The sequence below is a fragment of the Antedon bifida genome, chromosome 2, assembly GCF_963402885.1.
Source record: "Antedon bifida chromosome 2, ecAntBifi1.1, whole genome shotgun sequence".
Lineage (NCBI taxonomy): Eukaryota > Metazoa > Echinodermata > Crinoidea > Comatulida > Antedonidae > Antedon > Antedon bifida.
The window spans coordinates 23,865,070-23,876,292 of record NC_136227.1 but is presented as its reverse complement, the minus strand read 5'-3'; the positions used below and the strand labels follow the sequence as shown (position 1 = coordinate 23,876,292).

At 32.4% G+C, this 11,223-nt stretch overlaps 2 protein-coding genes across 2 annotated transcripts; both read left to right on the top strand.

Annotated features, from left to right (window-relative positions):
* The first annotated feature begins 3,161 nt into the window (after positions 1 to 3,161).
* LOC144835527 (uncharacterized) lies at positions 3,162 to 4,171 on the top strand. The gene is made up of 2 exons (XM_078690608.1): positions 3,162 to 3,795; positions 3,951 to 4,171. The coding sequence occupies exons 1-2, from the start codon at positions 3,162 to 3,164 to the stop codon at positions 4,169 to 4,171; spliced, it is 855 nt and encodes a 284-aa protein (XP_078546734.1).
* A 1,958-nt stretch (positions 4,172 to 6,129) lies between these two features.
* On the top strand, positions 6,130 to 8,382 carry LOC144835526 (histamine N-methyltransferase A-like). The gene is made up of 4 exons (XM_078690607.1): positions 6,130 to 6,313; positions 7,011 to 7,186; positions 7,613 to 7,757; positions 8,042 to 8,382. Exons 1-4 carry the CDS (start codon positions 6,130 to 6,132, stop codon positions 8,380 to 8,382), a joined length of 846 nt encoding a protein of 281 aa, XP_078546733.1.
* Positions 8,383 to 11,223: the final 2,841 nt, after the last annotated feature.

Genomic DNA, 11,223 nt, shown 5'->3' with positions numbered 1-11,223 from the left:
GATTTATAGGCCATGTTTAAATTTGGTTTTAGTGTTACATAATAATTAATTTAATTTATATAGGGCAGTTAAAATAATTTGTAATTAATTGCAAAGAATATTGCTATTGTGATCTGATTGCATGGTGGATTAAAGATTGATATTTTAATTAGTACCTAACAGTAATTTACAATGTTTTTATTTAATAATTATTATAATAATAGGGAATTACATAAGTTCTAGATATTAAAATAAATGGTTATAGTGAATTATAAAAAGTGATGTGTTTCATTTTCATGAAATTATTAAAATCATGCTTTAGGCAATTCATACATGACCAACTTAAGACAGTAACGGTAAATGCACAATGTCAGTGTTGGCCAATCACAGTGTTTGATTGATCCGTCGTTTATTGTGATGAGTTGTGATGCCGGTAGTTCAATTAGTTATTATTTAATACTAGATGGTTCTAGAATACACAGTATCATCGTAAAAAAAAAGGCAATTTCAAATGTATGTACCGAAGTACTATAACGCTTGTCGTTTACAGGAACGATTAGATAGACGCTGTGATTGATGTCAAACTAAAATTAGCACCATGGAAATTAAATCCGAAAGATACATTTTGAGTCAAATTTAAACAAACCTAATTAGTGTTTTTTAATGTATAATTAGGGTTGAGGGATGGGGAAGAGGATGGTGCCAAGAGGAACAGTTTTTTAATATATTCTATATCCACTCAGTAACGAAATAATTATTTGTTTTCATGTTTTATAAATAATATACCACTAAACACAATCAAATACGTTTGTATAAATGTATATTAAATCTATTTAAATAACACACAAGACAATAACAAATTATCTAACTCAGTTTAATTAGTAAACATGGTTAGGCCTACATCAGATGGTTAAAATCAGTACCGAAAGTATGAACAAACTTTATATATCATCAAGTAAAAATTAAGTAAAAAATGTAACGCGCGATTTACCGAATTTTGCCCTGCCACCGATGACTTGACGTAGTGAAGGCATCTAACCGATTACAACCACCAAGCTGACTCATACACAGCCCGACACTACATTACCACCTGACAACATGAAATCATTAGAAGCTGTTCAAACACCATCCATTAAACGCGTTTTGAGTGCTCCAAGCGTTTTGATGACAACTGAATCAGCTGACACAGGCCGCTAATACGATGCTAAGCATTATTAACATTACCGATACTAGCTCTACCAGCAATGGTAGAGATACCAATAATAAGCTAGAAGAAGAAGGTCACGCCGCTAAATTTGTTTTCCTACACTAATTTATAGGCCTAATACTTTCTTTTAATTCTTAACAAAATAATGACATGAATCTTGCAATATATTTGTGCTACAAAGTTATACGGATGATCTTTTTTGTGTAGCAGACAATACAATTAAAACAATTTATCTGGTGAAGATATTATTTTCTTATTTATACCAATTTATAATCATTATTAAAAAAAATCGACTGTCTTTTTAGATGTACTGAAAACCGAATTGAATCGGGCTAATCACATCGTCATATTTTCAAACAAAGTTGGGCAAGAGCAGGAAACAAATAATGCTGAAATATCTTCAATAAGTACCGACAACAACCAACCAAGAAGCCGGAATACATTTGCACGTAGAACATGGAAACAAGTTAAGAAGTTACTAAGCTGTTGTTGTTGTTGTTGCTGCTTACAAAATGATGAGTAAACTTTTAACATTGCTGAGAATGGGTTAGGGTTAGAAGAAGGACGAGATGAATATTATTGAATGATAGCAGTCCACATTGACATGTAACGGTGTTACATCAGTGTTACAGCAAAAGAAACTGCAGGCGAGAAGAAGTAGAAATTGAAAATAGATTGATCTGCTTACCCACCGACCAATGGCTCAAGAAAGTGCTGAAAGGAAGTCATTGACATGAAGAGTGATTGTGATGAATAAAGTCATTTTATCTGTATACAGTAGATGAAGTGTTGCAACTGATAATGTATTACATTTCACTTAAGGATTTACAAATATTATATATGCATTAATAAGTTTTGAGAAAATAAATGACAAATATCTATTTTAGAAAAAAAGTGTAATCAGAGTTTTATTCCTGTATGCATTATATCAATGGGAAAAACAACGTTATGATTCAGGTAATAAACTAAACAACTTGTAATTACCCTTTATATATATATAAAGCTTGGTTCCCACTCTAGGACGCAAGGCAGGACACAAAAACGTATTTGATGGATCATCCTATTGTCGCTTGTGATTGGTCAACTCACTTGCGCTGCTCTTGTGTCTCTGCGTTTCGTTTTCATGGGCACCAAGCTTATGTATACAGCAGTACCTAAATTGTAATATCGTCATCATTGTAAACCACAAACATTCATATAAGCCAATGAGGATGGTGATCATGGATGTGGTAATGCAGTGAATGAACTGACAAATCAGACGATAGTCTCAACAATTCCTATCCTCCTATGCCGGCCATTTATTACCAGAGTGATGTAGCGTGGCAGATCAAGTCGAATAAGTTGAACAAGCTAAAGCAGCAACACCAGGGACGAAAATCCACTGGCTGCTATAATTTCTGAAATAAAAGTAAATAGTTAGTGGACGCGCACTACCATGTGCGCAACAAATGTTCGACGTCATCTTACGCGCATAGTTTCTACGCAACCAGCCAGAAACAAACTAAAAAGTACACTGTAGAAGTTTTACTTACAACTAAGCATTGCTCTATCTTATTACATTATTTTCTTATTGCAAATCTTTAATATTCATTCAATATTATGTCTAATCACCGAGGTAAGCTTTTAAAGAAGTTGTATATAATTATTCTACATGTATATAAACTATCTTTTATATAGAATTAATGAAGGATCTGGATAAAAATAAATGCACAAGCTACGTCATCTTACGCGCATATCTAGAAAACCATAATCAAACAAAGTTTAGTTAAAATTTAAATAACTCTATCTTGGGACATATTTCCTTAATTTAGTCATGAACGCGAATGCTTCAATTAATAATTACAATAATCTTATTCCTGGATGCTATTTATACACCTCATATTGTGATTGCAAATTTTACGCCATCGTGGATTGGTATAGGCCTACATAATAATATTCTTTTAATAACCAAACATATTATTCATCAGAGTCCCAAATGTGGAATAATTTGGACGGTACACGTCCGTCTACGTCCAGAGAATGGATCTTTGTATCATCTCCCATTAATGATTCACCTGTAACTGTAGATGAACACGGTGAGGATCCTTCTAACGATGCGGCTGATCCATCTATTGATGCTGACAACCCGGTAAATCCCGCTGTCGTCGTCGATCAAGCCATTGCCAATGGTGAGGATGATGTTGATTGTGCTAATGACGCAGTGGATGATCAGCAAGAACAGCCTATCGCCTCAAATCCTAGCAATGCTGTCAATGATGCAGCAGATCAAGTCGTCGAAGTTGAAAACACAGCAGACGAATCCACTGCCACCGATGACTTGACATCAGTGGAGGCATCTAACCGATTGCATGTTACAACCACCAAGCTGACCCATACACAGTCCGACACTACAGTACCACCTGAAAACATGAAATCATTAGAAGCTGTTCAAACACCACCATCCATTAAACGCGTTTTGAGTGCTCCAAGCGTTTTGATGACAACTGAATCAGCTGACACAAGCAGTAGCAATACGATACCAAACATTATTAACATTACCGATACTAGCTCTACCAGCAATGGTAGAGATACCAATGATAAGCTAGAAGAAGGAGGTCATGCCGCTGCAGGTAAGTTACCAAATTTGTTTTCCTGATTATAAAAAAAAAAAAATAACACTAATTTATAGGCCTAATACTTTCTTTTAATTCTTAACAAAACAATGACATGAATCTTGCAATATATTTGTGCTACAAACCTCAAGTTATACCGATCTTTTTTTTAGATGTACTGAAGAAAACCGAATTGAATCGGGCTAATCACATCGTCATATTTTCAAACAAAGTTGGGCAAGAGCAGGAAACAAATAATGCTGAAATATTTTCAACAAGTACCGACAACAACCAACCAAGAAGCAGGAATACATTTGCACGTAGAATATGGAAACAAGTAAAGAAGTTACTGAGCTGTTGTTGTTGTTGTGGCTGTTTACAAATTGATGAGTAGACTTTTGACATTGCTGAGAATGAAGAATGATATAATTATTATATAATGATAGTAAATGACATGTACCGGTACATCATTGTTACAGCAAACAAACTGCCGGCGAGAAGATATTGGAAATAATATATTGACCTGCTTACTTACCGACCGGTGGCTCAAGGAAGTGCTTTACAGGAATTAATTGCCATATAGATTGACTGTGATAAATAGCCTAATAAAGTCATTTTATCTGTATACAGTAGAATGCAGCTGATAATGCATCACATTTGAGTTTTCACTTAAGGATTTACAAATATTATATATGCATTAATAAGTTTTGAGAAAATAAATAGCAAATATCTAAAAGTTTAACCAGAGTTTTAATACGGTAAATCAATTGGTATAATAAACATTGATAATAACATTCAAATAGTAATTTAATTTTAAATAAGTTATTAGATCGATGACCATCTATTTAAGATAATATATCAATAATATTATATACCAATAGTTTATACGATAACACTGTGTGGTTATTATTTTGTATTAAAACAAAATATTTTCCCCAGTGTTGTGAGAGTTGATGACACCATTTACCCTCCTAGATCTTGTTGGTTCACACTCATAACACACAAAAGGGGACAGTGTGTATGCAAGAGGTGTATTTATCAACCTCAGGCTTCAGTTTATTTCAACCTAATATCATTATTAGAAAAGCTATCATCGAAATGGAAAATCAACCTTCATCTTCAAGCTCTGGATTTGTGAATATTTTACATATATGTTTGAATATGTGACAATGAGTAACTCTGTATACAGGTGCACCACGTGGTTGTTTGTCTTTCTTCAAACCTTTTCATTATTATGATTGTCTATCTAACAATTTGATTATAATTACTCAATAAGCTTGCTTTCCACAATAAATCTGTTCAGCCGAATCAATAATTTCTGTAGTCTGTAGATTGGTTACGCATCTTTTTTTGTTCGTAAAGTAGATAAGATGGTTGCTGAACACGCATGAGTCGTAAAAAGTAATTTGCGACCGTTTGACCCCGACAAACACACACAAATAAGCACAAGGCTAAAACACCAATTGTGTGTGTACAACTCTCATTTTGTACCTCTGTAGTAATACCGTATAGTTTAGTTGTCACGGTAGGAAAGCATATAACTCTGATAGAGTATAGCATTAAAAATCACTAAAATAGTTTTTTTTCTTCTTCTTTATTGTAACAATTAATCAATACAAAAGGTAGCCAAGATATAGCCGAAGCTAATCAAGCTGGGTACCTTTTATCTTAACTAACTTAAGCTACGAAATTAACAAATAAATAACAGAACTTAAAGAAAATAAAAATTTGGTAACGTCAAAAACAAAACAAACAATTTTGAATAATAAATAAATAACATAACATAACATAAAGTGCTGTATGTACTGTACTGTAATAAACAAAACCATATCAGTTCAATAGATAATATCTGATGGATCAACAATAGGCCTATATAAAACATTGTAAATTATAGTGTTATTAATAAAAACTACTACAGTATACAATTCACCTCTGAACTGAACATCTTATCTAGTGCCGTAATCATGGATAAAAAACCATTGTAGAACATAAACATTGAGAAGCATAAACATATTAAAAGATACTATACATATAAAAGAAATGTTCGAACTGTATTCTTATGCAACTTTTGTTCTAAACTAAGATAACATTTCTCTTGCCTTAATTTACCTTAACTACGATTGTTCCCTTTAACCTATAGGCTCGTTTATATTAGGAGGTCTGCGGGGTGTCATGGTTGGTGGTGGGACAAAATAATCTGTTGTACCGAAAAACAATGCGCAAACAACTCATGTCAGTGTAATGCGATTCCTCTCTTCCTCTTCGGATTCGGAGTGGACATCTGATAAAACACTTAACCGTACGAGGTCATCGGTCGCAAATTTGTTTCTCCTGTTGTCTCGAGGCTGAAAAATGGCGGCAGGCGGAATGTCTTTACTATCCGACGATCCTTTAAGTTATGCTGATGCCTTTAAAGTGTATCAAAAACAATTATTTTATTGTACTGAAAATTATAACGAATTTATAACACCAGCAATTGGCAACATCAGAAATAACCAGGAACCGTTACGTATTCTTAGTGTTGGAGCTGGCACAGGTGAGATCATTTAATTTAAAAAAATATAAAATGCAATTTCATTCATTCATTACATTCACCAAATACCCTTTATTTCCTAGTTTACAAATGTGTTTGTGCTGGATGCAATTACGTATATTGACGAAACTAGTGACCAGTGACACTAGTCCGTGAACATGTATTCTGTGACAAGGCCTCAAACAACAAAGTTTGAATGCAGCAGTAGTTGAAAGTAGTTCAACAGAAACGCAACAAATCACCATAACAATAATACTAGAATATCCATTATATTGTTTGGGGATATTAATTATACTTAATCTCTATTAGTTTGCTTTAATACTACTGTAACTGTAGTCCATGGAAAAATGAATAAATTTGTTACTTTGTCCATGTGTTACCATTTTAGCATAGTTAACATAGTTCGTATAGGTATTGACTCAGTCAATACATACGGTACGTTGTCCTACTACTTTTTATTTTACTACATTAATATAAATTACGTCGCACATTGTAATACCTGTTAATTCAAATTGCGACAGGTTATTCCAAAGTAGTGCGTCAACTTTATTATTAAGAGTGCGATATGTATACATCCGTTGTATTCTGCAATAAACACCAGTCAACGTCATTAAGGCTATTTTATAGCATATAACCTACTTGTGTACAAAATGTAATTAGTAATGAAACAAATTAATAAATGAACACATTTCTTTTTTAGGTAATTACGATTGTGTCATCATCGATTCATTGTTGGAAACATTCACCGAAATCCACGAGACTGTCATTGAGCCAAACGATAGTCATACTGCAAAGTTCCAAGATAGGGTTAAATCGGAAATGAAAGGAAAGCCTGTACAATTTGATTGGAGACACGAAAAAGTGGAAGAATTTTTGGTAAAAGAAAATTATTGTTTTCAATCATTTCACCTTGTTAATTATTGGTTTTTATTTTTTGAATAATTGTCCAATCTATCAACGCTAAACTTAGTCCTATTAACAAATAGAGGTTTCTCATAATCGACTTACCTTTGCAATATTATTAAGACACATTCATTAAAAGTTTGTCATTTGAGCCAAATCACACCAACAACTGGTTACTTGGATAGGAAGCTGATTCGTCTGCCAATGGACCAGAAAATCTTCATAAATATTATGATAATAGTGTTTGTCTGGCAGGTTGAAAACTAGGCCTACTTGTAAACGTTACTGGCTATAACCTAGTTTTCAAATTTTACTTTGTGAGCAAACTCAATTTTAGTCAATATAATAGATATTTTGATTAGTCATTGGTGATAATAATACATTATTTGTTTCTTTTAGGAAAATCATGATCTAATTAAAGAAAGGTTCCATTATATACACTGTATCCACAGTCTATACTACTGCCACGACCCAGTTGACATCATAACGAAATTACACGAACTTTTGTTGGAAGATGGTGTTCTTATGATCATACATCAATCAGGTATGTAGATGTCAGTTTGACAGAAAAAATAGGAAGTTTATAAATCAATTGGGATCATTTTTCAATGTGTTCAAAGACATTCGATAGAATGGTTTACAATAATGGTAGACGACAAGTAAAATGGAAACAATAATAGAGAAAAGAGCAATTAAATCAAAATAAAACAAGTCAGTTATTTATTAAAATCAAAGTAGGCTTCGTTTACACCAAATTCGTAAAATAGAGAACATAATTTTAAAATCACTTTTCGTTGGATTAAAAAATAGGCAATATTTATTTTTCAGAAAAAGATGATGTAAGGAAGATCTACACAGAAGTGGGAAAATACTTGAAAAACACGGAAAATCCTTGTGGAGATGATATGTTAAAATACCTGAAATCTCATGGTTATTTATGTACCCCCAAATACTTCAGTTATGATATAGACATCAGTCAATGTTTTGACAAAAAGTCCAAAGAAGGCAATCTGCTTTTGGACTTTTTTACAGACGTTGCTGATTTCAGAAATACTGCCCCTCGTGATCTTCAAGAGAGTGTTATGAACATGGTAAAGTGGTCTAAACTTGGCGACGATCGATGTCACTACTTCAGAGATGTGGTTGTTCGGTTACTTGTTAGAAAATAGTCAGAAACAGTATTATATGCTATAAAATTGACATGACATAGGTTTGATAATCAAAAGAACTGTCTGATGGATGAAAGTGTAAAATTATATTTTACCATACATTTCCATTTTTTGACAACTTCTAACAAGTCGACCATATCGACCATTTTGAATTATTAATTATATTAATAATAAATAAACATAACTAAACATTGTTTTAGTAAGGTATGTTATGTTATGTAATTTAAGAAAAATGGCATGAATAAATGAAAATGTTGAAGTCTAATTAATTTTAAGTTTAATTAAAGTACTTTATTGGTGTATCTGTTGACCATGCTCCTTTAAAACGGTTGCACTCACAATTTGTGGTACGGTCCCTATAAACAAAACAGAACCAAACTTATTGAGAAAAAGTAGAAACGTGATAACTAAACTAAACTTACTCTTTACAAGCAACAATATAAATCGATATTTAGAAGTACTATAAAGAGAACCGTTTCTCCTATCCATGTATAATTTAAATTGTTAACAATTAAGTGTATGGTTCCTCAGAAAGACTCTCCACCTAAGATATAACTTAATTTGTTTTTATTTAATCATAAGATATCTTAGTTTTCAATAGAGATATCTTTATTGAAAACTAAGATATCTTAGTTTTAAATAAAGATGTCTTAGTTTTAAATAGAGATATCTTAGTTTTAAATACAAATATCTTAGTTTTCAATAGAGATATCTTGGTTTATTTCCGGCAAGAGTATTGTGGGTATTCAAATATAACTATTGTAGAATGGCCGGGTGGCTCATTATCAGGGGATTTCTGTAAAATGTTCTTAAAACATTAAAAAATTAGAACAAATGTTTTCACCACTTAAAATCCATCAATTTATTGATGTCCCTTGAGTAGGGATTGGCCTTAGTGTAAAAACATTTTCTCTCGGTCCGTGGTAAAGTGTCCCCTGAATAGGTATTTCCCAAAGGTTATACTGTATTATAATTATCATCCTAATGATAATGGTACTGTCAACTTTGATAACCTCGATAGTTTATTCAGAGAGCTGTACAACTCTATCTCTAGTCCAGACACTATATCTTAACACTTCGTATTTCTAAGCGGCATCTCAGAGGTTTTTTAGACAAAAGAAGAGATTTGTAACCTTTTCAGCATGTGTTCATCTGTCCTATTACTATAATTACTATAATAATAATTATTACTAATAGTATTAGACGAAGCCTTCCGAAAGACAAGTATAGACCTACTCCCGTGTATATTATTTGACCACCGTATGTGATAATATAAATACGTACTTTTACAGTACTATGACACAAATTAATTCATTAGGTATAATGAACCAAAATAATTAAAAAAACACATACATCTTTTATGACCTGTTAGAAGTTTGAATGTTGCGCCCAGTAGTTATGAAAAGATATGTGTTCAAAAAACAAAAAGTCACTAAACCTTGGTTTTAAAAATGTATACGTCGGCCATTATGATTTTGTGGCCATTTTGTTTATGCAAATTAATATTTAAGTAAGACCACCACTTTTAATGTCACTCAAACTTGATTTAATCCGCCTACGACCTAAACAATTCTATTTGAATTTGCTTCTTAGTATTAAATGCATCGTCTTCAAATGTTGATGCGATTCTGAATAGGCCTAATGTTTTTAAGCCTGGGTGCAGAACAGTTAATACGCACATTTGTAGGAAAAAAGTATAGGACATTTTTTTTGGAGTTTTTCTGATAGAGTATACCATATAGAATGTCAGAAAAAAAATCCCTTTCCTTGGGGAAAATTTGTTATGGCACTTTTACATTTTGGCCTATATAACACACACAAATTCCTATTAACACACACAAATACCTATATATAGGGGATAGGGAAAATCAATTAACGGTTTTTGTTACTTGCAGTTGTGTTTTGAACAATTTGAACTCATATTCTAAAAGTCTTTATAAATATTACAGTTACTTGATTCCCAGGAAAGCTCTCTATTTCATGGGTAGATTAGACCATTATACGAAATAAAAATAATTATATTCTGAACAAATTGAGCCATAAATGGTGTATCTCAGTCAGTCATTATCGAAATATAGCAAATCAAGGTCAGTGGTCAAAAATGTCGTTTCTGGTCATTTTTTGTCAAACTGTTTCATTAGAGTAAATATAAATAAGTATATTCTCAGTATTTAGAGCCCAATTTTAAATCTCTACCACACATAGTTGCCGAGATATAGAAATTCTACATAGATAAAGTTAAAGGTCAATAACCTTTACTTCCAACCATTTTTTGACAAAATGTCTCATTACAATAAATGTAAATATGTACATTCTGAACAATTTGAGCCATCATTTGTTTCCCTGTGGTCAGTTGTTACCAAGATACAACATATTAAGGTCAAAGGTCAAATTGTCAGAAATTGTATTTCCGGTCATTTTTGGCCAAAATGTTCTATTATAGCGAATATAAATATGTATGTTCTGAGTATGTTGGTACAAAAATTATATCAATAGACCAAGTAGTTTAGGAGGTATGGCCATGTTCACTTTTTATATATTTTGGCGGCCATCTTGAAAAACACCACTTTCCGGTGGTCGAAATTCTTGAGACTTTTTTTCTGTTATTTAGTACACCCAATACTACCAAAATCCGTTGAAAAAGCTTTTGTTGCAATTTTTTGAGGTGAAACCTTATTTCTACTCTACTCTATACTTTTGAGAGACTTTGAAAAACCACCACAGCGCCCACAACGAGTATATGGAAGTATGGCAAGCAACTTGGGCCAATACTAAATATAATTGCAGTTTTTTATAATAAAGAACTTTTTGGAATTTATATTTGTCCAGTTTAATTAATAA